Below are 27,847 nucleotides of genomic sequence, written 5' to 3'. Positions count from 1 at the left end.
AAATTGAAATTATACAACAAACTGTTTCCAGAACATTCCTACAGGGAGCACCACAACACTTTTATGACATGCTGTGGCAAAAGATCTGTTTGAACTTGCAGTAATCTTCACCACACAGAAAACTATTACCTCCACTTAAAAAAAGCTCTCCTATCTGACAGATGGTAGTTTTAACAATTTTAACTTCCTCAATGTTCAAGCAACATGTTAGGTTTAAATGCATAAAAAAAAGAAGATTTATACACTCCAGATCGGTAAACTGTTCTGTTTTTATCACACACACAAAAGGAAACACTTAAAAATTGTTCCTGACATTAAAACCCTCTACAAGCTCAAGAACTGAGCCTTGACCATCCAAACCACGTTGGCGGGATAAGTGCCACTCACCTGCAGCTGGGGCTCAAAGTCAAATGTAGCAGCAGCAGCTCACAGAGTCTGTTGCACGAGCGACCATTCTATCCATAGCTTGAGGGCAGGCACACAGATAGACAAGGGGGGTTGGTGCACAAGGCCCAGGAAAATTTAAATCCCAACACTGACTGCTGATTTGGATAAGAGCTGTTCCAAATTTGACACAGAGAAGGATTTGTTTGAGACTTTTTTTTTTTTTTTACTGTTTAGGAGAAGGTTGGCGTGTGCCAGGAGGGAGGCTGGTGTGTTGATATAAGAAGCAGATGTGAAATACGCACACTTGGGAAGAAAAACAGACAAAGTGCTGTTCCACTCAAGACATGGAAAAACAAAAGCCGCCATTGTCAATTCTAATGTCGCACACCTGCCTTTACTTTGACCAAGAATGAATGGAAACTTAATGAGTAGTAGAAGTCATACTACAATACAAGTTAAGTGCGTATTCAATTGGTACCTACCATAGAAAACTGCACGTTCCCAGGAAATACAAGCCTTTGGAGTTTCAGTGGAAGAATAAAAAAAAAAAATCAATATTGACAAGGTCCAATGGGACACAATGAAGGTCAAAGTTCTAGTTCCGACCTGGTTCAAACTTGCTCCTAAATGTGAGGATGTTCCAGTCACTTTCCGGCTTGTATGATATTCCTGATCCACAAAATATGACAGTGGATGTGTTCACTTTGATTATGACAGCAGTCTGACAGCCCCACACGGTAACACACAGGCAGAAAGTCATAGGCCCCGCCCACCTTCCCTTCCATCACACCCACACAAGCTTACACACAATCCTAGCTGACTCACATCAACTCCTCTTTTCCTCCCCAACGTTCTGGCTGATCCACATCACATTGTCACTTTAGCCCCAATTTAGACGGGAAAATCTCTCTTTACTGGAGATTGTTTTGGTGTTAGAAGTTTTCATTTCATTTTCAACCTAAGTTGAAGGGTTAATACTATGGTCACCTTATTAAAAGTGATAACATGGAAAAGGATGGGAACTGGGAAAGTAACACCTTTGTCATACAAGGTGGACAAATGTGGCATTTAGTTGTCACAAAAGGTCAGAATGGACTCAAATCATTTTTTGACAGATTTCTAAACTGCTTGTTGACATCTGTAATGGTCTTGCAGGTCAAAACCCGAAAAGTTTATTGCACTGTCACAATAATACCTGGAAGCTTCCCGTAATTGTTTTCATCACTTATTGCACAAGAAACCATATTTGGTAACACGAAACATCCTGCTCACTAGCAGTCGAGGCAGTCTAACCATTTGAGACCATGCTTGATTTGCTTTTGGTTTCACTGCAGCAAGTTTGGAACATGGAAGTAGAATTACTATCTGGTTTTGACTGTACCGTGCAGAAAACAGGGATTGCTGTTTAAATGTAAAAAATGACAGCTGTGAAAAAGGTTAAGAAAAACAAAAAAAGCAAGTGATGGACTAATTCCAATTCATAAAATAACAAAACAAAATCTGAAGTCATTTTGGGAGTGATGTCATTCCAACTTCCAGTTCTAACTTCCAAGATAAAGCGCAGTTAAGGCCGCTCTTTTGTTATTCGGTCTAATCCGAGATGACTGCATTGAAATCCCTCGCAATTAGCTAGCTCACAAAAACAAGGGGGCGCCCCCAAGGCAAAAGTGGGAGGGGGTGGCACATGTTTGCAGTAGGGTAAAGGAGCGGGTGGCTTTTTAATACCCACCCACCCCACATCAGTTGCTCAAAATAAAGCAACCTGTTGAATCCATGTCTCCCGCTGTCAGTCTTAATTAGAGGAGGCTACTCTTAAAAGAGGGGAGGGCAGCAATGCAATTAACATGAAGGATCAGACCCCACTGGCAATGCCATTGTTGGGGGTGGAATGAATAGTTTGGGGTAGTGGGGGGGGGGCTTGCCTCTCTGACCCCGACCTTGGCATTAACCCCCTGACCGACCATGAGCTTTGAATTCCACCAAGTCTTCCCGGGAAGTCCGCAGTGCAAGGGCAAACAAAGGAAAGCAGTAGTGTGAGGATAACGAGGATGAGCAAGTCGGCAGAAGAAACAAAGCACAGACGCGCAGAGAGGATTAAAAGCAAATATTTCCCCTGAGATACTGCTGTAAGTTTCCACATATTCTTGGCCCGTTGGTTGGTTGCTTGGTTGGCTTCAAATATGGAGTGTAAGTGTGCTCAAGTTGGGCAGCCATAATCGTACATTTTAAGTTTTTGAAAAAGCTTTGCAATGCCTCTCCAGCTGAGCCGTGCAGACTTAACATTTCATTAAGATGCAGTTTACATACATGAGCTAAACATGATTGCAGGCTCGTTTAGAGAACTTGTTATCATAACCCCTTCTCGCTTGGGGCCTTCTCTTAAGTCTCTGAACCCCGACTAGAAGGCCCATACAAGGAACAATTTCATTGAAAGACCAGTCAGGTAGCCTCTTCCTGTTATTCCCTATCTGTTGCAATGCTTCCTGAATCCTGACTAGGTTGCTCTTGAATGGGGGGTCATTTGTGTTTGCATTTCCTAGTCAAGACAAATTGTACAGTGGAAAAGTTGCTCCAGGATGCTGGTTGATGTCAGAAATAAATAATTCCAGGATCAAACTGTCAGAATTAGAAAAACTTTACCTCACGGATAATATTTCAAGCAGTATTGGGTTGTTCTCAGAAAACACGGTCCAGGAGTTTGACGTGAGGCCATATCTAAACATAGGTGAACATCAACATCTCTGAAGTCCCGACTGAAAGTAGCAACACAATCCGAGAAACCCATAAACACTAATTTCTAGAGCTTGGACTCACAACAAAGATCCGCATTTGCTATTTGCACAGAATGACCAAATCAATTCAAATGGGTTACTCAATGTACTGTTGCTGAAAAACACGTCATAGTCCAACAAATGATAAATCCAGTTTGATCAAAATGGTAAATGTAGTGCATATACAGTATATAGTGCGTTATCGTGACCATATATCTACAAAGCCATATTCACTTACAGTATCTCATTCAAACGTATACAATCCATCTTTTTTATTGCACGGTCGCGTCAAACTACTCGGTCTTAGTGCAATTAACCAAAAAGTTTACTAAACATTTTAACATCATATTTAAAGTGATACTATTGAACATTCGGTTTTACTGTAGTTTCTAAAGCATTTCCAGTGGATGCATTAGGTTAAATAAAACTGTAAACCAGGTACTATGTGGACTAAAAATGGAACGGCTCCATGGAATTATTTCTGCCGGCACATTGTCACATTACGGACAGCATGGAGATCGATTAAACAGGCCTGTCTCATTTCATCCTACCAGTTTATTGGTAACAACTGTTTTTTCAAACTGGTTCATTTTAAAAGAATAAAGAGCTCTTGTTTAAACTGGGGTGTCAGCTTGTCAAGAACCAGAAGTTTTCACGGCGACTATTTTTCACTGTTCAAAATAAGTTCACACACACATACACAGACAAACAACAGCACAAATCTCAGTAAGGTTGTTTTTTTTTTATTTCTGCATTATATTTTATATGCAATATTGGAAACAGTGAAATCTGGTGATTGGTTTTAAAGGGAAAACAACACTGACTCAAACTGTGTCACCATCCTAGGCCAAGGCAGACCACTAGTTTCTGAAAAAAACACATTGTAGAATTTGGAACATAAAAATTTCCCGTTGCTTCTTCTGTATGCGTCATAATGGAGTAATTCGTGCTGCAGTGTCATAGCATCATCAATGGTTGGAAAAGTACTAACAGGCAGAAGACTGTGATTAGTGTGCGGCTGACAAAGTGTGTGAGTGTCATACAAAGCCTGTTGGAGCATGCTGAGGTCACGACTCAAACTAAGACTTTTTCCGGTGTTGCATTCATTTTGTTTCATATGCTTTAAATAAGCAAAACAAGCATGAGTTGACTTGTTTGGGAAAATGAGGTGCAATTGACATTTCAAATAGCATTTTCTCAAAAAGGGCAAATTAGAATTAGGATATTTTGTATGACTGTTTTTAACTGAAAATTGATTCAAAACAGTGTTGTGCTGGCTGTTTGTTTATATAATATCTGAGTTTGAAAATGCCTGAAAATGAGTCTCCAAATAGACAGTTTTGATTTCCGTGTGGTGCATGTCTTCTATTTACAAAGAGAATCACTTTCAATATTTAAAATGTTCTTTTCAATCAATGTTTGACTTTTCATGTTGCAAAATACAATTTTAACATAAAAGAATAGTCAAAACAATACTACTTTTATCGCCTTTAAATTAAATGTTGTGTGAATGTCTAATGAATTTGGTATGGAAGAAGTTCTGAGAGACCATTGACATCAGGACAGAGAAGCCATAAATGCTGCCTAATACTTTACAACCCTTGACACATACAATACATTAAGGGGACAAGTATCTTAATGGTTGTGTATACTACAAATCAGCATGTCAGTGCTAGTTTGTTGAGATTTTTAGCAGCGGCGGCAGAACAGAAGGACTAAAAATCAATCCGAGACAAGAGAAGGTGAGAAAAGACGAAAATGAGGCAATCCACATCGTGGCGCAAAATCTGAGGTGAGAGTGACAACATATAGAGAGCCTTGGGCTTCAGCTGTTTGGAGGGAAGGGCCTGTTTCCATGGAAAGCCAAACCTTACACTTGTCTGGTCCTGCCCCGGAGGTAAAAAGACTAGCAAGCTGCGACTAGCACCAAGCACAAACTGCTGCAAATCTAGAGAGGACTGCATCAACTCGAGGTTAAACTCAGAACTGTATTGCAGCCAAAACACCCTGCAGGAGGTTTTTAATCTCCTGGATTTACAGTAACCCGCATCAAAATAATCCCAATAGACAGCAAAATATCTTGAAAACACGCGGCAGTATAATTAGCAAAGGCGATGATGACAACAAGGTACCAAGGAGGGGCACCTGCGCCTGATCGCAGTAAATAATTGTGCCAATAAACAAAGTCAGATCTGTTTGGGTACACCTTGTTGAAACAGGGAGAGGTTAATTGTTTGTGCCTGTCGCACATCCTTTGTCGAAGACACCAGCATAAAAAAAACTAATTGTAATATGTATATATATTTTTTAAACTATGTTCAATTGTAAGTGAAAGAGATTTAAAGAAAGGCTGATTTATTATTTTTTTTTTTTAAATTTTAAATCGCATTTGATGAGGTGCTGATTTGTTTAAGTGGATGACACACCCAGCAATTGAGGCATTGCATCATAGAAGTTGAAGTCACTACTAGAGGAAATATCGTCATTTTCCAGAAAAGGCACAAAAACAGTATTTAAGACATTATGAGATTTTAACTATCCTTCAGGATGCAAATTCTACAATCTTGTCCAAGAATTAGGCATCCCCCATCAACCAGGAAGTAGCCAAATAAAATAGGTTTTATGTAGCCTATTTGTTCATATTGTACCTATTTTCAGTTTTACACTGCGTTGCTATGTATTTTTAAATGTTACAGCCTTTTGTTAGGCAACACAACTTCTGCAAACCAGGTTAATGGCCTGCTAACACACACAGAGGGACAAACACAAAATTGCTTACTGGATGAAAACAACATTTTGGTCTCAACCCTGGTCTGAGTTTGTCAAAGCTTTCTCTGACTTCAAACAACATTTGCATGTAGTCAAAAGGCAGCGGGGCTGAAATGTGCTTAAAACCACCACAACAAAAGCTTGTTTTGTTGTGTGGACAAGCCCAGTAAAAAAGGGGGAAAAAATCTGTTCAGGAAGTGAGAGGAGTAAAAGATGTACTGATGTCCAAATTTGCCCACAATGGCAGGGCCGTATTGAGCTTAGTGACCATAACTTTGCCTCTTTGCTGTTTAAGGATTGTCAGAACTGATGCAAAAATAACCATGAAGATCAATTGATTAGAAAAGTACAAGATCTGATGATAAATCATTTTGTCAAAGCCCAGGAATGCCAGATCAAACACGAGGGGGTGTCTTCCTGCTCTTACCTCACACCTCCATGTCATAAATTTACGAGAAACATTAGAAATTGTGACATTGGGGGAATATCACATCCTCAAAGGCCCATAGCAATGTGAGTCAGGTCATGAAAACAAGTATAAGAAAATGCTAAAGTTCAAGTGAAATAGTTTTATTGAGGCTCAATATACTGTATGAATCTTTACAAGATCTCCTCAAACAAGTAGACAGAACTGTACAGTACTATTTTTGTCATTGCTACCAAATTTAAGCCCATCCATCCATTTTCTTGACCGCTTTTCCTCACAAGGGTCGCGGGGGGTGCTGGAGCCTATCTCAGCTGGCATCGGGCAATAGGCGGGGTACACCCTGAACTGGTTGCCAGCCAATCGCAGCAAATTTAAGCCCATTTATGGTAATTTTATGAACTGTCAATTATTGAGTCCTAATAGTTAACCTTGTAGAGCAATTATAACTTATATTGGTTTAAATCAAGGTCCTGTCACTCTGTATCAAGTTTATTATTATGTTCTATTTTATTTATCATTACATTATATTTTATTACTACACCACAAAAACATGGTGTGATTGTCAAGAAAGACACAGATTTTATTTTTTATTTTTATTTTTTATTTTTTGCCTCAAAGTGGCAAGAATAACGCAAAAGGTGGGAAAATTTCATTGATCACCCCATTTACTGACTGCGCTCATGGATTTTGGTGAGAGATTCTCCATGCTTTGCTTTCTAAACACAGATACACGTGAAACTGTTACAGTGGTGATGCCTCTAAGACTGCAAGGGAAGTTCAGCTTCACCTAAAATAGTACAGTGGTACCTCGGAGTTTGAACATAATTCGTTCCTGCGAAGTGTTCAAAGTCCGAATTGTTCAACCTCCGAAACATTTTTTTCCCATAGGAAATTATGTAAATGCAATTAATCCGTTCCCAAGCTCCAAAAACAGAAAATTCCTATTTTCATTTCTATTAATTTTTTTTACATTAATACCCTGTACAGTATTTAAACAATAAAAAATACCTTACCTTTTTTGTTGTGGTGTGATGGCATCAGTGGATGATAAACGCTATGTTAATGCTAGCTTTAGTTCAGTGCTGAATTTGTGTATTTTACATTGGGAATATTGTTAGACTACTAAGCGGTCCTTGCGTGCGTTGTTTAACATCAGGCAAGTTGTTGAACAGCTAAGGGAGGGTCCTCGTGCCAGTATTTACAGAGGTAGTCGCGGTAGTTACTGTACAACTGCGTGATCATCTTCCTAATTCCACTGTGGTTCGTAGCACTGTATGTTTTTCTTTGCTACCACTGGCACTGTTGTCTTTCTTTGGGCCCATGGCGAAGAAAAAATTGTTGTGGAAAAATCAAAATGCACTCGCGAGTATGGAGCACCTCCGGGAGTATTCACGATCTGACTGGAAATGAGCAGCGCTTCGTCTCCACTAACGCAACGTGAGCATTCGGCATCGCTCAGCTTCGCTCGGCTTCACCCGTTTTCAAGGTATGTTCGGCTTAGCTTGCTTTGCTTGGGTGTTCAAACTCTAAAAATGAGTTCAAACTCCGAGGCATTTTTAACTCAGATTTTTTGGTTGAAGTCTGAATTGTACAAGTTCCAAGTCGTTCAAACTCAGAGGTTCCACTGTAAATAGTTCAAGCTGAAATCTTTGTAGCCACCAACAAGCTTTGGTATAGCTTTAGCGGGACATTCTAATCACTCGATTCTTTCCCCTTGCCATCACCTTTATTGCTTTTGATAGACTTTCCGTACATTTGTGCATGATATATATCCCAGCGTTCTATTCATGTAGTGGCGGCGCCCCGCCATTTCTAAATCTTAGCCACCGGTCCTTCAAATGTCCAATTAAAGCAGTTGGGGGCTGGAGAGGAGAGCAGCCACGCAGTGTTACACCAGACGGATGGTGAAAAAGACGACCAGGCAGCAGGGCTCGACATTGCGACTAATTCACCACAAATGCGTCAACTTTACGGTGTTTGCTGATTAAAATAATAAAATAAATAAAATCATCCGTTTCGTTCGCTGGGCGCAAGTGCACATTTCAATTAGTTGTGCAACGGACGAGTCAAGATAGCCACCACGCAATGCACTGCCTACTAAAGGCTAACTAAATGAATGGCTATCAACTAATTAGTACATGGACGTCAATGCAATAGGGTTGGTTGGCTTTTATTTTGAAATGGAACCTCGAAGCACACGGTGGCGTGTCTTCTAACTTGACTTGTGGTTATGGTCCACGGCATTTCGTGGCCGTTTCTTTTTTTCCCCGTGTGGTGGAGCAACTCTCGACGACCAAGATCAACACAACGCCATCCCGAAATCATATCCAATCGCTAATTAAGGATACCAAGAAATCGCTATTAAATTACGCCATCATTTTATGATACGGCTGGTACAAGTCTCCGGCATTAACAGTTAGCCGCTAATGGAATGTAAACATTGACGTCTCTTGCGAGATAAGCAATGCATTCAAATGCATTCGGACATTTCACACTCACACAGAAAGAAGAACATGAATGCGTTAAACGTTAAAAATTGCGAATATGTAAACAATGTGGGCTTTCTATCGATCTATAAAACATGACATATCAAGAGGAATGATGGGGGTGAAATCAAAATAAAGAATAAACCTTCCTTTCTTATATATAATTCTCATAACATTTGCCACAAAAAAAAATGGAAAGACTTTACATTAGTCCCCTTTCAACAGTAGGCAATCACTGAACAAGAATAATATTCTGAGTCATAGTATAGCAGTTTTATATCTGAGCTTCAATGTCAATTGTGTGGTTTTCCCAAGGGGAAGATGGTTGGAAGGCCTCACTATTAGAGCTGTACCCTCTGTGTTGAACAATATGTTCACATAAAAGAAAAGCATTTTTCCCCTCAATGTTTTCTTTTAAAGATATATAAAATCATTGACTTGTTTTGCCAGCCTCTGCTTGTTGCAGACAGTTCTTGTTACGGTAAAATATCTTGCAAATATATCTTGAGTCACTGCCAATCTTTACGTCATGAACCTACGGTGTGCAAATTGAGACGATTGTACATCAGCAAATCTGGCCATGATGCACCGCCCCAAAAATGGTAGTGAAAAACTGAAAAAATGAGATTAAAAATTAGTGTAGAGCCCTGCAGACACCACCGACCCCCGTCCCTTGACAAATTAATTTCTGTCGGGCCCCGCCACTCAGGGCGCGACGGCAACAAAAAAAAATCTACCGATTTTTCATAACCCAAAGTTGACCTGCGCCTGTTGCCGAAAAAAATCCTAGAGGAAACACTGTATCCTTGCTACATTTCATTTTTTGCTAGAGTAGTATAGTGACAGCAAGTATGCCTGAAAAACATTCAAATCTAAGCTTTCTCAAATCTGACAACTCTAGGAAGGAAGCATCAATGAGGGCTGAAGGATGGTTCAGGACAGGTTAAAGTTCTTTGGCACGCTTTGTCCATCCATTTATTCATCTGTTACCATGGAGAAAAGGTATATAAAACGCCTTGCATACTCCACTTTTTATCTTCATTTTGTCTCCACAAAAGGACTAATCAATTGAAAAAGGGAAAATCCACATGATGCCAAGGTGGAGAGGTAGCAGGAGGGAGAGCAGGACAACCAAAACAAGCAAGCACCGAGCAGGCACCGTGTCCGTCTCTCTCCGTCTTCTGACCAGACTCCCATTGTCAACTGGCGGCTTCAAAGCACTAATTCATTCAACGGTCCAGTGGCCAGACACAAGAGGCTTGACACCCCTTTTAAACCGCCTAAAAGAAGCACAGCAGCTTTAGGCCAAGGCCTGACCTTGGAGATGGAGTTTAGTGTTGCTTAATCTTATGAGGAAATTAACAGGGAAGGGAATCGTCATGTGCTAGTTGTTGCAGTTTTGGCTTACCCACTCCATCTACAAATCTCAGCAAATGAGTATTGGTGGCTGCTGCATCGTTGAAGTTTGTGGTCACATGATTGTAAAGCTCCAATTTCAGTCATTTGTCAATCAATGCTGTTCCCTCGCAACTCTCTCCAAATTTAGAAAAGTGATTCTTTGCCTCATCTGACTGTCGAAGAGTGGGAACTGTACAAACACCGGCTGCACCCAAGTCAAGCAAATGTACCATTACATCACCAGTGACCTAAAATGTAATTATGATATGGAATTTTATGATAAAGAAGTCTCAAACGGAATAACACAAACGAGTAAATGTAGTTTCTTAAAATAGAATTAACAAAGTACCACAAAAGGAGATGTCATTAACTACTTCTCATGGAAAAAAACTGATCAATGTGAACAATAAATTCCATCCTCCAATCAAACGGACCTGCAAAAATGATAACACTCTAACAGGACTGGGTAAACGGTAACCTGCTATTAAAGGAAGGACTAACTCTACTAAGTTAGTAGTACTAACTGTAAAAAAAAAAAAAAGAGTATCATTTACTTGAAAAAAGCTAGGGAAGTTTTTTCACTCAGAAATTCAAAGAAAATTTTACAAGGAGAGTTTTCTACTCAATAGTTGCGTGACAGCCACTCTACCACTTGAGCCATCCTGCTCCTGTTGTGTGTTATATTGGTATATGGTATATTCCTGTTGTCAGGTGGACTCCTTGTACCTCCTTGATCCATTTTTTTTTCTCATTATGGACACACCTCCATAAATGCATTATAGTGGCAAACCGCAAGAGTGGCATGGCTCAGATGGTAGAGTGGCTGTCTCCCAATCTGGAGGCTATGAGTGTGTTCCTCAACGTTTGAGTAACTCTTTTTAAAATAATCTGGTAAAATGTAAACAAAAATTTTCTTGTAGAATTTATGAGTGAAAAAACTTTCCTAGCTTTTTTTTTTTTTTTTTTAAGTAATTGATACTCTTTTTTGTTTACAGTTAGTACTACTTACTTAGTAGAGTTAGTCCTTCCTAAGAGCAGGTTACCGTTTACCCAGTCCTGTTAGAGCGTTATCATTTTTGCAGGTTAGCACATGATGAGTTATTTAAATTTTAATCTGCAAGATAAATATTTCATTGCAACTTTTTTGTAAGATATTTATTGTAGTAGCAATAAGGTAAATGGGCACTGTTGTTGTTTTTATCAGTTTTGTCTTAACGCCCCATTTAAATTAAGGTGGTCTTACCTTCGAGGCCCTGCGTTGGTCGGGGCACTCGGGATGCTGGCACACCACCCAGTCCTCCTCCTGAACAGGCTTGTCATCTGAAGCAAAACAAAACGGACAAATTCAAACATTTGTCACTAAAAAATAACCTCATCCAACTGTATTTTCACTAACACTCCTTTCTTGGTAAACCTGTTGAAAATATGACCTACTGTAGACTCGTCGCCTGAGTTTACAGTATGTATGGACAATGTAGGCGGGGAAGCTGGCGAGAGTGACTGTGCGCCAATGGAGAGTAAAGTGAGACAGAGTAAACACAAGCGTTGAGGGAGCGAGCGGGGGGACACTAATGGGGGGAGATCAGAGGGACATGAATAATGAGTGACAGGACAGGAAGAAATGGAGCAAAGGAGTAGAAAGCTCCATATCCCTTTTTCTTTAGCAAAGTGCACTCACTCCATGGTCCACAATAACAAATCACACTTGTCAAATAAACCACCAAAAGCAAGTCCGCTACTCAATACTGAGCAAGTGATTAAAGGCCTTGTTTATGTCTACATCTTGTGTGGGTACATACAGTACACGAGATAAAGACATGATAACAAAACACAGGCATATTTATCCGCCTGTCTAATGAGGGGCCTCTTTGCACAGGAGGTGGTCACAATCGGGTAGTGTCACCTGTTCCCTTTCAAAAGAAGCCAACTATAACGTTTCACCCCTAATTGGAAGGTAAGGCACGTTCAAGAGGTCACTGTTGTAACATGAAGCCGAATACTTATGGGCCAAGAAGAATAAAAATAACGTAAAGACCCGAGGCCCTGTTCCAAACATAAAGTCGCTAGTCTAAAGTCATCCGCAGCTACAGCTACACCAATGGGTCAAAGGTCCTTGTGGGAATAAGGTAGAAAAACACTGTAATTGCTGCAGACCTCATGATCGGGGGGGTAGTTTTAGGGAGGATGAGGGGCAAGCCATCTGTTGTAGCAGGCTTCTTTAACAAAATGTGGTCTCGCAATGACTACGTTTACATGCAGTCAATAACCCTTTCAAAACCAGAATATTAGCAATATTCTGGTTTTGAAAGGCCATGTAAACACAAATACACTCGTATTCTGTTTTTTAAAAACTCAATAAGACCACTGGGTTACCCCCTTTTTCTAACCCAAATATTTGGTCACAGAAACGCCTATCAGGGTACATCCATTGATGCATTTCACACTTTTGGATAGAGGACAAAACTTTACTTTAATAGCGTGGTGAGTGACACAATGCATCGGATTTATATAGCGCTTTTCTATCTAATTAGACACTCAAAGACGCTTTACAATGGAACGGATACATAATTCATGCACTCACACATCCACACTGTGGTGACGGTAAGCTACTTAAGTAGCCACAGCTCCCCTGGCCTCCGACCACCACCAAAAATTTGCACCTTCCATGCATGAGTAGCACTGGAGGCAATGTGTGTGAAGTGCCTTGCCTCAGGACACAACAACACATGACTTGGGGAGAGCGGGGATCGAAAGGCCGACCTTCTGGTTACTAAACGACAATCTCTACACCGTGGGCCACGGCCGCCACAAGAAATGAATATGTTTCATTGATGGTAGAAAGTATTTGATGATTTATTACATGGCGATGTCCATGCGTCGCAGTTTAAATAGGGATATTCCAATGATAGCTCCAATATTGACTGCATGTACTAATCTCTTTCTTTTAACCCGATTGCGGAAAAAGACTACAAACATAAATCTCCAACCTAGATTATTGTTCTTCTTCTGCCCCCAATGTAGTTAAGACTGAATCCACCATACCACTCCTGAAAACTGCTATGCAGTGCACCCATTTAAACTGAGTTACTTCAAGACACGATCAATTTCACAAACTGAATGGAATGCATTTTTAACCAAAAATAATCATTTAGACCTTCCATAATTCAAATACCTCTCCTCAATGTGAGGGACGCACATTTATGCCTTAATATGCACAACATAATTCAAGACTTCCAAGTATTAGACATAAATACACCACCTTGAGTACATGTATGTCTGTTTAATTTTAGCTACGGGTAATGCTGATCACTAACAGAGATATTAGCATTTCAACAGCTCAATGGAATGAATCTCGTAAACATCTTAAAATTGCTACTTTATAAAACGGGCCGAACACTTGTATTTTCTATTTATATCACTAGTCTGCACCTCTATCTTCTTCTCATTGACGTCGTCATATCATGTTGACCTCTCTCTCTCTCTCTCTCTCTCTCCCTCCCTCTCTGGTGAATTGGAATTCCTCAACTCAGCAGTGCTGATGAAGCCAAAAGCTAACACTAGCTATACACCGACACACACGTGACAGTGCACAAAGAGATCGCACACTAAAAAGACAGTGGAGAATCACATCTATGCCGCTAGCAGCAAACTGAGGTCTTTGCCAATGGAAACTAGTCTTTTTACTCGTATACTAAATAGCAGGTGGATTTCAGGAGAAATACAGAAAGAAAGAAGCAGCAATCAATAGCTGATTGTTGTGACTCTTTGACTTTGGCCCAACCGATTAATCTGCCTGACGATTCAATTGGCCGATTTTAGCCCTTCTAACATTAATAAAAATCTGTGGTAAATTGCCCGTGTTTGCCAATAGTTTTTCTCTTCATATTCCTTCCTATCCATGTACCACGTTGTACACAGATAATGATGATCTCATAATTTACTACACAGAAAACTATATTAAAACATTGATTCCATCATTATGTATGATGTGTATCATTTAGATACAGTCATTCAAAGGGTCTGTCAATCAGTGACTCGTGAATTTTGCTTTTTACAAACAACACTAATGACCATTGCAACTACTGCGGAGGAATTGACTGGATGCCACTATTTTACACACAATCTAGAGTCACAATTGGAACAAAGTGACCATTTGTGGTGATAATCTTTAGTAGAAGTCTCTTTTGAAATAAGATTGAGGTCTCATTTCCCCAAAATGTTTTTACCTTTCTCCCGCTTCGCTCCCCTGTTAATTTAATGAGCCCCTGCACACCATATTTACTTCCCGTATACACTGTGCCATGTGACATTGTGTTTTGCGCGCAGCATGTCACTTGATGTTGTGTTTTGTGCACACGCGTCACTTTGCTGACATAACATTCGAAGTCGTATTTGTTTTTGCATTCATGAACAAGCACATAAAAAGACCAACTCAGTTGCCTTGTGGTAGAGTGTCCGCCCTGAGACTGGGAGGTTGTGGGTTCAATCCCCGGCCGGGTCATACCAAAGACTATAAAAATGGGACCCATTGCCTCCCTGCTTGACACTCAGTATAAAGGGTTGGAATTGGGGGGTTAGATCACCATGTGATTCCCGAGCGCAATCATTGCTGCTCACCGCTCCCTCAGGGGATGGGTCAAATGCGGAGAACGAATTTCGCCCCCACTTAGTTGGGTGTGACAATCAGTGGAATTTACCTTTTTATCTTGCCTGTAGTGAGAACGTGCCCGCCTTAATTGCACGTTCACCAACACACTCAGCATTTTCACACCCCACAGCTGATCTCTACTTAGGCTTTGTGCAGAAACCGTAGTCAGGTGTGTATGTTTTAACGGGTAGAAGCTGTGACAGGAGGGTGTTCAGCTGTCAACTTTTCCCCACATGTTCATGAGGAATGTTAAGAATGTCACTTACTATTTGATGACGTCTCACGAGACACGGTGATGGAGCGAGCACATCAGCTCCACCAAGGAAAAACAGCCACAGGTATTTGACAAGGGCTAGAGATGACGACACACAGTAATGCCAACGTATTCTTGCAGACTTCAGCCTCCTCTCACATAAAAGCAGGGATACCATGCAAGTACTGATACCAGGTTTCGGTATAGCAGCCTTATTTCAAGGTACTTACTACTTGTGAGTGACCGTTTTAAGATCAGGAACTAGAAATTAGAAGTAGCCTTTAATGTGCAAGCACTATAACAATCTAAAAATTGGAACCAGGCTGAGGTAAGAAATGAGCTGCCACACACTAAAAGTAAACCCCCCTCTTGTTTTTAGGAAACCATAAAACGACGACCCATCTGCGACTTCCTGCAGTCTTTATCCGACTAAATAGGAAGGCTCAATTAGCTGGATTTTCGTCTGGAGAAAACATGGCCCTTTGAACAAAAATGAACTGTCATCAAAAACTGTTCACAGATGTCATAATCAGGGAGAAATACGCTACATTCAGTTCACATTTGCCCAAATTATAATGTTCAGGTAAAACACTGATGCCATGCATAGTATACTGTACTGTACTGTTGTTGTTAGAAGGGATGTTTGATATAAAAAAATTCAGAGCAATATCAGTACAAGTACTCAGCTCTTGAGTAGTCACGGATGCCAATACCATAATGCATGTACGTACCACTAGTACATAAAATTCCTAAAAACAAAATACAAAAACCAATTACATGTGATTTTAAAGTAACACTTCTTTATATCCCAAAATAGCATTTTTCCATAAAATTTCATGAAATTAAATGCAATTTTCTACTCTTCTAATTTCTCATTTAGAATTACTGGTCATAAAATGACCACATGTGATATACTTAAAATAAGGCTGGTTTCTATTTGCCTATTGTTAGTGTATCTTGTACTAGTACTGAATGATGCATCTAATGTGGCATATTTTTCCCAGTTAGCCTCAAATGGAAAAGCAACCAGCCTAAACCAAGGTGAGTAGAGCTGAGCTGCGCCCAATCATGCATTGAGAAAGGCAGCAATAGACAGCACTGTTACCTAAAAGCTTTGTTATGGGTTAGATCCTGTATGTATATGGAATAATGTTTTCTTTCAATCCTTTGAATCCAACGGCGTTAATGGAACACTCCACCTCAGAATCAAAATAAATGGCACACTGTTCATTCTTAACTACTTACATTATCCTCCATGAATATGGCAAAAGTGCATGTTCTAATTTGTATCAACAAAGAATTTGGGGAGCTCATGCCCGTTTAATGAACGTCACAACATTCAGCATTCATGAAGTAAACGATTCTCAAAGGCACTGAAGTGCCAAGGGGTTTTAGTTTATTCTTTCAGCGTTGTTAATAGTCTAAACGTGGTTGATAGCATTAGAGCTGCAAAGGAAACGAGTCTTAAACGATTTGAAAATTTACAATAAAAGGTTTTAACTGTTGTCAGTGAGGACAGTGAAGTTGATGTAAATGCAAACACATGAAACTAAACAAAAAAGATTCTTTAGTGGACAATATATGAAAGACCTCTTCTCCCAATATTCACAATAGGACTGCAAATTAAGCATTCTGTTCCATTTTTGGTGTGTAATACACAACCAGGGGCAGATAAGACTTGCAACAACAACAAGAAACTGTGCATGTGTAGTGGTCTTGATCTTCAGTGAAGTGGGTTTCGATGCTTTTTAAACAATAGATTTTGACCCAGGTCTGCGTTTCGTTCAATGATTGGCTCCTCCGTCTCGTTTCTTTAGGCTCGTTTTCTCAGGTTGGGAGGGGCTGGTGCTTGGAGAGCATAATGACCTAGAATTTCTCATATAGGGGGCCAATGGAGGAAAACACCCCTTCGGTGATGTTTTGGTGAGTTGAAAAGTTGATTTTTCGCGTTGCTTTCCCTTTAAAAAGCAATTCACCCATTAAGGCCTAAAGCGCCTGCCAAAACATGCTTCTAAAACCTATGGGTGACTTTAGAATCATCCCCGAAAACCTGAAATTTTCCTGGAAATTCAACAATATTCTCAATGCTTACTAAATGATGGATATCTCGGCTCCTGAAGCAGACAGTAACATAATTTAAAAAACATTTCAGAGCTTACACCTACAGTGTTCACAGAAACTTAAGTTTATTATTATAAACCTTCAACATATTAAAAAAATAAATAAATCAACAAACAACTGTGTCGTATCTGCAGGTATATACTTCAAGACTGGAGTGCAGTTGTAATAACCTCGGGGGATTGAGTGGTAATTATTTGTCGTCCATTCCGTTACAAAACCATCGAAATTTTCACCATCCTCATTGTCTACAAACATATTTCTTAACGATATGCCTCTGTCGACTGGTTACACTGGTTCGAAGTCCTACCACGCCGTCGTCAGTCGCCGCCATTTATTTCATAACTCCCGCGAATCTGCGTCAGCCATAAATGCTCAAATAAAATTCCAAGACAAGCTACCAGGCCCACGTCACCCTCAGGTGTATATTCTGATGCATTTTTTTTGGCTAAGAGACCGAGAATTCGTCAAAACAATACAAAAAGACGTGCCTGCTTTCCCGGGTTTAAAGGTAGAAGAGAGCTAGAGCGCTCCCAGCTCTAATGGTAGAAACGCGGTAATGCGCTCCCGGCTATAATGGGTTAAATATTTGTTTAGGCATGCATTCAAATAAGACTTTTTTTCTTGTATGCATATGCAAATACATCGTAAGCTCTTTGTAAATTGTCTGTAAATATAATTTACTTTCACAGATCATGTTTTAAGGTCACAAATACTCAAATGTCAAATACACTTTGGCTTAAGACCTGGGAGAGATGCAGTTGGTACGCCACAAAATGAAATCACAAAAATGTAACTACAAACATCAAGTAAGAACCCATACAGAAGAGACAGGAGACCATCTCTGAATGCGATGGGGGTAGTAGCTGTTTGGATGAGTGAGCAAAACTCAATGTTCCTTGCCTTCCTGATTTTTAACACCAGAGAGGTGTGCTTACATGTGCTTCCTTAATCTTCCCAATCTGAGACCATCCCTTATCCTGTTCCCATCTACATACAATATGAAGCCGCAGAACAACCAAGGGTACCCTGTTTCAGAGATGGGTTGTGGAAGAGGAGACGACAGGTTTCAGGTTGAAAGATGCTGACAAATCAAGTTTCATTCAATGTACCCACTCATTGTGGAGTGACTAAATGACAGCCAACAGTTCGGTGACCATGTTCAAAAGCAATCACGAGGAGATTACTGCATAGACCAAATATTTGAGGGTATTTGTGTCACAAGGTACAGTAAGTGGACAAAAGTGCAATGATTATATAACATTGCAATCTTTAACCTTTAAGTTCTTTATATAATATAGTCTGTTGTTAAAAAACTGATTATACGAAAAGCGAGTAGGCCTTGACAGAGTAGTCATAAAAATAAAAATAAATCGATTCGGCACTATATCGCGATATTACACTGCACAATTCTCGAATCGATTCAATATGCGGTCGAATAGATTTTTATCACTTTTTGATGGAAATATCTTACTTTACTAGGGTTAGGGTTCACACTTTAAGCATGAAAAAATACAACATGTTTGTTAACTACAGTGGCTTATAAGCCTCAAGTTTCAGGTAAATAAATACATGTTCATACAAATCTTACAGTGTACATGTACAAGTTTACTGATAAGTATTTCCTAAATTTGAGTAAAAAAAAATAAAAATTGCAATAATCGATTTACAGATTCGTATCGGGATTAATCGCATCGAATCGAATCATGACATGGATGGAATCGCCAGGCACTAGGCAATTCACACCCCTATTATTGTGGACAGTCCCGTACTAAAGAGTCTGCACAAAGTTAATACTTTATAAGCGCATCATAGGACTACTGAATTTGGCAAAATTCAACCCAAGACAATCAATCAGAGCCTCAAGGACTTGGGGAGGTTGCCATCAAAGCTATTAGTCAATTTCAGCAAAATCATGTTAATTCCTGTGACACCCCTTTAATCATTGCAACTTGTCCACAGATCTACCAAATCATCGCCATCTCCTGCCAATTAAATCACATTCACATATACACCATCAACCCACTTCCTTGTTTTGATTCAATAACACATCCATCCATGTCTCATTTTCGACCAAAAATAACAGCAAAAGAACATAGAAAACAGCTTTTGATGATCTTCAAATCTAGAAAATATGCAATATTGTGGTCAAACAAAAACTTGCCAGAGCAAAATCGATGGACGAAATTTGATGGAACAAATGACTGTCACAAGCTGTGGCATTCAGCTTAACTGTCAGTTACAGGGTTTTTTTTGTTTTGTTTTTAAGTTTGCAAAGTGGTCATGATGGTTAACCAAAGCATGTAAAGAATAAAGACGTAGTCTTGTGCGACACAGAACTGTACTGTGCATGTATGTGTGCCCATGTAACCTTGAAACTCAAATTACAAATAGTTTAGATTCAAAATGCTAAACGTGATGCAATATGTGGGCAGAGAGTTTTGTACTTTTGTCAGGGGTTTTCCTGCGTTCAAAATAACGGGGCGGCAGCCTCCAGCTAATTTTGTGCCGCCCCCAGCCAGAGCGATTGATACCGCTCAACTAGGGCAACCAACTGCCCTACCGAGCGCGTCCCTGCACAGTGTTTGAACCTCAATTCATGCATCCCGATAATAGGAGCCGCATCGGCAAAATAAATTTGCTTGCTATTAAATCAAACAAAAAACTTTTAATGAGAAAGACTTTTCCCGACCCGGCAAACTGTCTTCGCACGATCAGTGGCACTGTTTAGGGACAGCTGTTAATAAGTAAACAAAACATTATAAATTGAGCTTGTGCATTGCATGATTGTCAGTACAATGTGAAAGTACATATTTTAATACTTTTCTTATTCTTTAAAGCATTATTATTAATGTGTGCAAATGCAATGAGTTTATCTTAATGATTTAGTATGAAATCATAGCCATGAATGCAATCACAACACTTATGGGTCATCGCCCCAAAAAAGCTTAAATGTCGGACACTGCAAAACTCTAACAAATTCAATTCAACTGCAAATTCTTTTGTTGATACCGACACTGTATAGTAGAGTACATTTCGCTCTAAAAGGACTATATTTGGTACAGTCCAAACAGAGTAAATTTGACACCGTTTATTTACCTTTACTCTGAATATTTTACTCTCTTACAAGTGCAAATTTTAATCTGTTTAGATTGGGACCAAATGATTTGTGTATGGGTATAGTTTCACTAAATGAACTTTTTAATATGATAATAGTTAAATTCTTATTGGAACTCTTAACTTAAAGTATGTTTTTTTTTAAAGTGAGTCAGAATACAGAATACATGCACGTCATGGCACATGGTCAGGATGGAACCACCTCTGCTTCAATTAGAGCCAGGAAAAAACCCTGCATTTTGTTACTGTTAAAAATTCACGTTCAAATCCTCTCTGTGACCGTAGTCTGCCAAACAGCTTTGTTTCAGCAGTCATCGTCCTCCCTAAGATGGCCGGAAAGTTCCAGAGCTTTAAGGCTGGCTGGCAATGAGGTTGAGGGACATTCCTTCACAGCCATTTGTTATCACATCCCTTTCACTAATAGCATGAATGAGGAAGGGCAATGGAAAGTGACTGCCCCTGTGCCACATCACTTACAAAAAAATATGAAAAAAGAAGACAGGATACTGAAGTGTTTCAGTGCAGCTGTCCACTTACTTGGGCAGTAAATATTTCATCTGTGTGTTTTCCCTCTTTTACATTCATTTGGGGTTGTCTCCATGCCAGGGAGCTGAGCAATTTCCACAAGAGATGCAAGAAATGGTTGGGAAAAAAGGCCTTTCCATTACGACGGTGGAATACTCTCCGCAAAATAACAGTGCTGGTTAAAAGGGAAAAAAAGAGAAAGAAAATAGGCCAATGCAACAAAATGAAGTCATGTCTATTGCAAAGTGTGGCATCAAAATAAAAAAAAATAAAACATGAATCGTACAATAATAGCATAGCATAGCTGTGTATACAACATTCAACTAATGTTTAAACACAATAGGAAATGTATGAGAAGATGTGGAATATTGACTGCACCAAGTGATGACGAACAAGTTTTTATGCCAGATGCTCTTACTGACGCAAGCCTCCCGTTTATCCAGGCTTGGAACCAGCACTGGAGATTCCTAGTGGCTGGGTGTTGGGGTATTGGTCAGCAAATGATGACAGTGATTGGTGAGGTTTCAGCAAAAGGGAACAAGGTGGACCACAAAAGTACGAATGTCCAGACTGTTTGCGGTATTACAACTTCAAACTTTTGCGCAACTTTATAGAGGCCTATTTAAAATAAAAACAACTAAACAACCCCTGAGGTGTTCACCTTACAAAGTCCTTTGTAATCCTGAACGGACACACAAATGACATCATCAAACTTGCTATTTCACTTTTAAGGCACACTTAGGTTTAGTTGGGGATCTTACCACACAGATCATGGATGGCGTCCAGGGATGATGACCATAAGTAGCGCTCTATTCCCATTTGGGAACAAAATGATGGTGGTGGTTCCAACTCATAAGCGCCGCGCTTCTTCCAGTATAGGAACATTCTGCTGACTTAAGATAATTGTCTTTATAGTTATTAATGAAAAGGCAAATCTTTAAATCCTGCTATAAAGTGAGATTTGATCCAGCTGTGAGTCATCTGTGGAGTTGCTGACCAGCCTGTGCATTCTTCCCCACAATGAGCTCAGCTTTCCAAATAATAAACTTGCCAGTTCAAACGGTTTTAAATGCCTGCCAATACACTCATTCCAAGTATCCACCTGCACGATGACCTCATGCAGTCTTGCCGTCAAGCTTCATCTTGCTACACCTCCAGGAGAGCGGACAAGAAGCTCCTCCCAAAACATCCCGTTTAAAGTCAAGTCTCAAAAGTCTTATCGGAAAAAGCAGTCATATCAAATGATGCAACGATAAAAGTCACTCCAATGCCTCCTCCTGTCCAGACCACCAGTCACAAAAGTTGTCAGACTCCTCAACACGATTAAGAGCGATTCCTTCAGCCACCGTTGCTCTCCAAGCAACTCAACCTCATCTGTAATCAGAGTTTCTCCAACTGTACCGCACTTGTGCGAGCCAAGCTGCTTGTGTAGGATGTCTCCACCATAGGGGGCTTTTCGGGCCCACGTAGTCAGACAAGTGCTGCATTCATGAAGGGGTAAGATGCATGCTGGGGTAGTCTGGGCCAATGGCTTTTGGACCAGACCACACAAAGATGTCTTTTAAACACCCCTCCTACATGCAGAGTGGACTCTCTTTATATTTTCCACTAACTGTAAAGGGCTCACATGCTCGGCATTAATTTATATCTGTGCCCTTTCGCTGTATTCATTTTTATGAATGAGCGCCCTTCTGTGTGTGTGTGGGGGGAGGGGGGGTCAATGCACAGCTGCAAATGAAAGGTAAGGATGATGATAATCAGACTGCCATGTCAGCAAGTTAAAACAATGTGCAGTGGCCGTGTTACTTCGTTATATTTACTGTACATATGCCCAAGTAATGTTTGGAATACATGGTACTTGCTGAAGTAGTATTGATACTTCTTACTTTTACATATGTTAAGAAGAAGAAACTACTGTACTTTTATTCAATTACATTAAGCTGCATTCCGGTCCCTCCATTCATTTTTATCTATTTATTTATTGCATCGATTTTTTTTTCTTGTATTGCGTCAATTCCTTTTGTATACTAGTGTTCCCCAATCCAACGTAATCACTAGTGATGTTTGACTCCAATTCACCAAACAGAGCAGCCGGCAGCCACATGTCCGTACTCAGTCTTTAGAAGTGATTTGTCTAAAGTGACTCATTTCTGTGAAGAATGGCTGAAGAAATAGAAGATATACCAGCATGCAACTAAGTCCTTGTCTACACATAGCCGGGTATTTTAAAACCAAATATTTTCTCCATCTCCGTGTAGGAAAAATATCTGTCCACAGTGCCTCATTTGTTTCAACAAACCACATACACACTAAAATGCTTAAGTGTGTTTACAGGTGACAGTAGTGAGCCAAATACTGTACAATCGGAAGTTTTCATCAAGATCACTTCTACAATATGTCACACAAGCACGGACTTGTTAGCTGAAGTACAATGACCTAATAGAATCTCACAGAAAGTACAAGTTCTACTTCATTGAGTAACCTTTTATGAAAAATGCGCACACGCACGTGTACACGCACACACACCCATTTTTTTTTTTATATCTCTGATGAAAGAAAGTTACTCACAAATTACTTAGTACTGGAGTCGTTTTTTTCACTGAATAGGCATTTAATTCTAAGTAATTATTTGGAGGACCAGTTTTCACTTTTAATGTAGTCCTGTTATTCTAAAGTAACAGTACTCGTCTGACTTGAGAACAGTTCTTGACTACTCTACCCACCTCTGGCAATGGTGTATACATTTGGTCCACACATGCAGTACACATACAGAACTGCGTTGGTCAAATACTTGTTAAAGGTGTACAGTATAGCGATCCGGACGTTGACGTCACGCGTCCCAAAATGGGCTTTAGCGCAGCCATTTTGGCAGCATAGAAAATGCGTCTGCATCTTTGAGTAAACGGCAAACGTCACACTTGAACAATGATTGACAGCTCTTGTGGACCAGCTGCCACAACGAGAAGAGGCAAAAAACAACAACAACAAAAAACAAAAATAAAGCGAATAGATCACTGCAGCCATAGAAAGTGGTGAACAAAAGACAAAGGATTTGGGATCCTCCTAATTGCTTGTGTAGCAATCACTTCATGTAATCACTAATACAATCACTAATCTAATTATTCTCCCCATATTTGAAACGCCGTTATCGTTATTGTATGTGAAATGCGTTGAGTTACAATTAATTTATTACTTTGAAGTAAGCTTACAAGATGTTGTGCGGTGACTGGCTCTGAAAATTTTTATTTGCGCACATTTAGAGGCACTGTTGTTGTCAGACCTCGTCACAATAAAAGTGTCTTGACAGCTGAACTGTGTAGTGACATTTTATTTTGGAGGTGCCGCGGGAAAGTGTGTCACGACGTGACGGACGTGTCTTCCTTCCTTAGCATTTTACCAAAGAGTCCTCGTCCCTCGCCTTTAATTGCGGATTTGACAAGAGTGACAATGAAAATAACAGTTGACAATAGAGATTTGCAGAAAAATGGCCACCATGAGAAGTGATTTGTTGGCAATTCTGTTCCACCAAGAACCATTAACATTGCGACTTTGCGACTCCACAAGCACCCTAACGGCGATAAAGAAAAGATGCCAACCGGTAAGTCTTACCGGCACACTCGCTTACTACGCCTAGTGTAATTAATAGCGCAAACAATTGTATTTCTCTGATTTTACAAGTGCTAAATAAGAAATATGCAAAATGTCTCGGCAAATTACACTGACAGAAAATAAAATGATATTACCATAAATTAATCAGCTTCCATGAACCAAAAATCTGCGCTCAACTGAATCACTTTCACTTCATCTACAGTTCAAATTTAGAAGTTTAACACTACGCCTGAAAAGTAACAAAGGTGTCGTCTGCCTTTTGCTCAAAGCCATCTGGGCTATACATAGAAAATGGATGGTTGGATGTGTCATGGTTACCCAAGATTTCTTTTGCACAGTACTGTAACAGTTTCCCAGCATTCCTAAAGGGCTGACACACTTCTGTTTGACATCTAAAAACGGGAGAAGGAATACTGTGAGATTGAGCCTGGCCGGGCCGAGGGAAGGGAGGGACGCAGTCACATGTAGCAACCAACATGTCCAATTTTGGGATGAGAAATTAGAGGGTAGGAAGGGAGCCGGCCTCGCTGCGTGGCTCTGAGCTTTGCAGACATGTGGTAATAATCAAAAGCAGCTTTGGACATGAAGCTTCCCTTTTAATGAAGTGGGCAGATGTGAAGCATGAGAACTGGGTTGCCAATACAAGAGCCAATTTCCACCTCCTGCAGAAACAAAGGATATGTATGTGTGTGTGTGTGTGGGGGGGGGGGGGGGCAGAGGAGATATTAGACAACCTTGCTTTCATCATCAGCTCGCCTTTTCATAATAAGACTCGCCACAAACAATGCACCTGCATGTTCCACACGCAGCATTTACATCTGCTTTCACCCTCAAAAAGGTTTCCATTGCAAAGATTCGCACCCGCAGAGTACCTTTTTAACCAAGTACAGCAAGTACTAGTCTCATGAAAAACATTTGCTACCTGTCGTGTGCATGCCAAAGCAGCAGGTGCTATAGCTCCTACAGGGAAAGCTATTTTATTGTATTTTATTTTATTATCCACACACACGTTAACTCAAACACACGCACTCACAAACAAACGTGGTCCCCCGGGCGGGAAGTGAACCCGCACCGCCTGCACCAAAGGCAAGCGACGCCACCACCTCACCACCCAGAGCCCTGGAAAGCTACTGTATCTTAGCCATGGAATGCTCAAATAAAGTAACTTTCAGGAAGGTACTAAATAAAAAAAATGAAATGTAGCAGAAGGAGACATCACACAAGTAATCATTTGCCAGTACCAGCTAGTATTCTGCAACAAAACAACTGTCAGCTCTTAAGGAGTGATCCATCATGACCAGTACACTGAGATGACTCAACTAAATTAACTTGAATTGAATTGTGGGTGGCTGCAAAGGCTCACCGTATTTAAGCACTTTAAAATGGTATGACCCGCTCTGATGACAGAGGGAGTGCACAGTGCTAGTACATGCCCATATGTAGGTTATAATTAGCATGGCAGCTCAAAGATATTGACAATAACTCTTTAACAGCAAGCTCAGACCAAATAACAATACAAAATATAAATAAATTTGTCATTTTATTTTATCAAAAAAAAAAAACGCTTAAAAATTTGGCTTCATACTTCCATTTAGTGTCACTAACGTCAGCTGAATGTGGAGACGCAGCCATAATCTTCTGTTATTGTATACAATACAGCATCATGACGAACCCATTGTAACCAAAAACAGCTCAAGGCACTCTTTATTCTTCTATTTGTGATAAATTGATCACCCTGTACATGTTAATCACATGCCACTGTAAACAATATTTACAAAGTTACATAAATAGACTTCTCATACTGTAGCTACAAAGCAGTTTTCCACCTGGAATAATAAGGGAAAAAAGTGTTTCTTTAGGGTTAGAGTTTAATGAGAGGGTATCATTATTACCCTTCGAGAACTAAAAAATATTTCTGATATTTGCAATGATTGGTCACTAAGTTGGCACCCTTTGTTTTCTCAATTACTCTATTTTATTGTATTTTAGCCAATTGGTATCAATTAGAATGGATATTGCTGTTTTTCATGGGTGGCATGGCTCAGTGGTAGAGTGGTCGTCTCCCAGCCAAAAGGTTGTGGATTCGATACTTACCCCTGGTGACCATGTCGACGTGTCCTTGAGCAAGACACTGAACCCTAATTTGCTCCCAGTAGACTTGGCACTACACTGCATGGCAGCAGCTGACCACTGGTGTATGAACCCATAAATATTGGTTGAATGTCAGGCTTTGTAAAGCGCTTTGGGCACCATATGGTGTAGATAAAGCACTATATAAAAAGCTATCCATATACCGTTCTAACATTTTTTCAAAGTATACCCTAAATTCCTTGAAACACCAATTTACTTGTAGCAATGATTGCATTTAGTTAACACAAATTACATAATATGGGAGCTAATCTTGGATTAGAGGTTCTGTATGCAGATTTAATGAAAATAACACATTTGGGGCAAAAACAACATCTAATATTTAGAGATTAAAGAAAGAGCTTCAAAAAAAAACGTGCAGTGAATCAATGTGCCATGAAAACAAGAACAGTGACGACTTTAAAGAGCAGTGAAGGGGAAAAAGTGAAAGAGGAGCCCAGGAGTTAAGATCAGCCTTCACTAGGCACCATGTTTGGGAGAAAAGAATGATGGGAAAAGACACACGAGAGAAGGCAGGGAGGGAAAAGGCCTCCAGCAGTGAGCGTGTTTATGGCGGTGACTTCATCAGCGAATGAACAGTCAAAATGACACTGCAGTGCTGAGTTGACAACAGTGCCTTTACAAGGCCCAACCCTCACGCAACACTCGCGCTGCTCGTAATGTGATATCTACCTCACGTAAGCCAAGAACAACTCAAATAAATGCCATCAAATGATTATTAGGTAGTTTGCAGTCACTAATGATTACTATCTGGGCCTTGAGTGTGTGTGTGTTCATGCGGAATCATCAAGTGTTGGGTAACCTACTGCAAGTGGGTCATATACAGTGCATGAGCCCACTTTTTATTCCAAAAAACTTTTGAGTTTTATCTTCGATCCATTCTGGAAGTGACCATTCTCTGTCCACCAATCAACACACAGTTCTGTCTAACTCCACCTCCATTTGCCAACCTGCCTCTGTGCTTGGTAGCTAAATGCTTGTAGCTATTCTAATTCATACAAGGCTTTGAATTGATCGCAACTGGACTGCTTTTGTTTGTCTAAACAGAAGATGTTTCGCCTCTCATCCGAGAAGGCTTTATCAGTTCAAGCAACAAGACTTTGGTAGGCTGAGTTGGTGTGGAAAGCCCAACTATTTATGCGCCAAACACCTCAACAGGGTGCTGGCAAAGATTTGTATGGTACAGATCAC

General features: G+C 40.1%; 1 protein-coding gene across 3 annotated transcripts in view; it reads right to left on the bottom strand.

The window, feature by feature from the left end:
* plekhg5b (pleckstrin homology domain containing, family G (with RhoGef domain) member 5b) overlaps positions 1-27,847 on the bottom strand; it is a 76,235-nt gene that overhangs the window by 40,601 nt on the left and 7,787 nt on the right. For 2 of the 3 annotated variants that reach the window (XM_077581163.1, XM_077581173.1), the window contains exon 2: positions 11,482-11,558. In XM_077581163.1, the coding sequence (XP_077437289.1) occupies positions 11,482-11,558 (77 nt within the window). Of the gene's footprint in view, positions 1-869; positions 904-993; positions 1,097-11,481; positions 11,559-27,847 lie in introns of those variants that run through there. The other variant, XM_077581181.1, reaches the window with a different exon arrangement.

This window comes from Vanacampus margaritifer, chromosome 1, assembly GCF_051991255.1.
Source record: "Vanacampus margaritifer isolate UIUO_Vmar chromosome 1, RoL_Vmar_1.0, whole genome shotgun sequence".
Taxonomy (NCBI): domain Eukaryota; kingdom Metazoa; phylum Chordata; class Actinopteri; order Syngnathiformes; family Syngnathidae; genus Vanacampus; species Vanacampus margaritifer.
Note: the sequence above shows the minus strand (reverse complement) of the source record. Positions and strands in the feature narration are given on the sequence as shown.